At 38.0% G+C, this 1,175-nt stretch overlaps 1 protein-coding gene across 1 annotated transcript in view; it reads right to left on the reverse strand.

The window, feature by feature from the left end:
* The window catches only part of parp2 (poly(ADP-ribose) polymerase 2), a 22,048-nt gene that overhangs the window by 16,016 nt on the left and 4,857 nt on the right, over window positions 1-1,175 (reverse strand). The window contains 1 exon segment of the mRNA XM_015399530.1: window positions 727-797. Coding sequence (XP_015255016.1) covers window positions 727-797 — 71 coding nt within the window.

The following is a 1,175-nucleotide window of genomic DNA, read 5'->3' on the forward strand; positions in this document are numbered from 1 at the left end:
CCTACGACTTTTCAAGTCAAAATAAAAGTCTCTGTCTTTCTATATAGTGTGTAGGAAGACAAATGTTGTCAAAATTTGCATAATAAATAAATGTAAACAATAAATGTAAACATTTCTAGCAACAAAGGTTTGTGTCATTGCCTGCCACACGTTTCAGCACTATGCCAGGCAGGTGGCTGTTGTAAACAAACCTGTGGGGGGGAACACTAATTAAATGATATCAGCTTATTTTGGTTTACATAGCCTGTTTAGCTTATCAAGAGGCTGCTGATGCAGGCTGCGTTTTATTGCACTGTTGCCCCGATAAGGGGGGAAACAGGATTATATTGTTACTGGACTTTAGAGTCTGTATTTCTATAACTTTTAGGGCTTTGAAGTCTATTTTCCTCGTTTTTTTTCCTTTTTCCCAGACTTAATTTACAGGAATAACCATTTTTTTTCTCCACAGGGGATATGTTTATAACCATCCCTCAGGATATTTCTGTTTGATGTGATTCATAAGTTGACATATGTTTTTCCTTGTTGGTTACACATCACAGTGCTATATTGTCTTACCTTTGCATAAAACTGAAGAAAAAAACAACAACATTCAACTGAGCTGAATTTCAAATATTTTGCCCTGATTTAAAGGAAGGGAATTTTATCGACTTAGTCCCCAGATTTCAGGGGGCTCTGTGGGCCTTGCTTAGATGGGACAGAGCAGCTTGTTTGACTATGAACACCCACCTGTCCAAGTTTAGCTTTGCATTCAGGATCCACTGGAGCTTTTCCCTTCATCACCACCGTCTTCACCACTTCTGCTCAGCAAACAGACACATTCCTTTAATGTGAGAGTCTAAACTCAATTCATGATCTTTAAATGCATTACTGGTTGTTTATGAGTCTGCCATTTGATTCTGTATATTTAAAGGAAAAGTCTGGTCAGCAAGGAATAATCGATATGTTTGTGGTGATTTAATGAATATATCATTAATCAGTAGAAAAATAAAAATAATTTTCATTGCGATCCCTGAATCTGGAGGCGACCATTTTTGCCCAAATATAGTAGGGGTGGAACGGCTCACAAAATCCACAGTTTGTTTTGGTTCACCGCTTCTTGGTCACTGTTTTGGGTTTGGTTCGGTATATGTTGATTGTTAGCCTGACGTGTTGGTCATGTTCCTGTTAGCATAAAC

This window comes from Cyprinodon variegatus, unplaced genomic scaffold (assembly GCF_000732505.1).
Source record: "Cyprinodon variegatus isolate N-32 unplaced genomic scaffold, C_variegatus-1.0 Scaffold1022, whole genome shotgun sequence".
In the NCBI taxonomy this organism is placed as follows: Eukaryota; Metazoa; Chordata; class Actinopteri; order Cyprinodontiformes; family Cyprinodontidae; genus Cyprinodon; species Cyprinodon variegatus.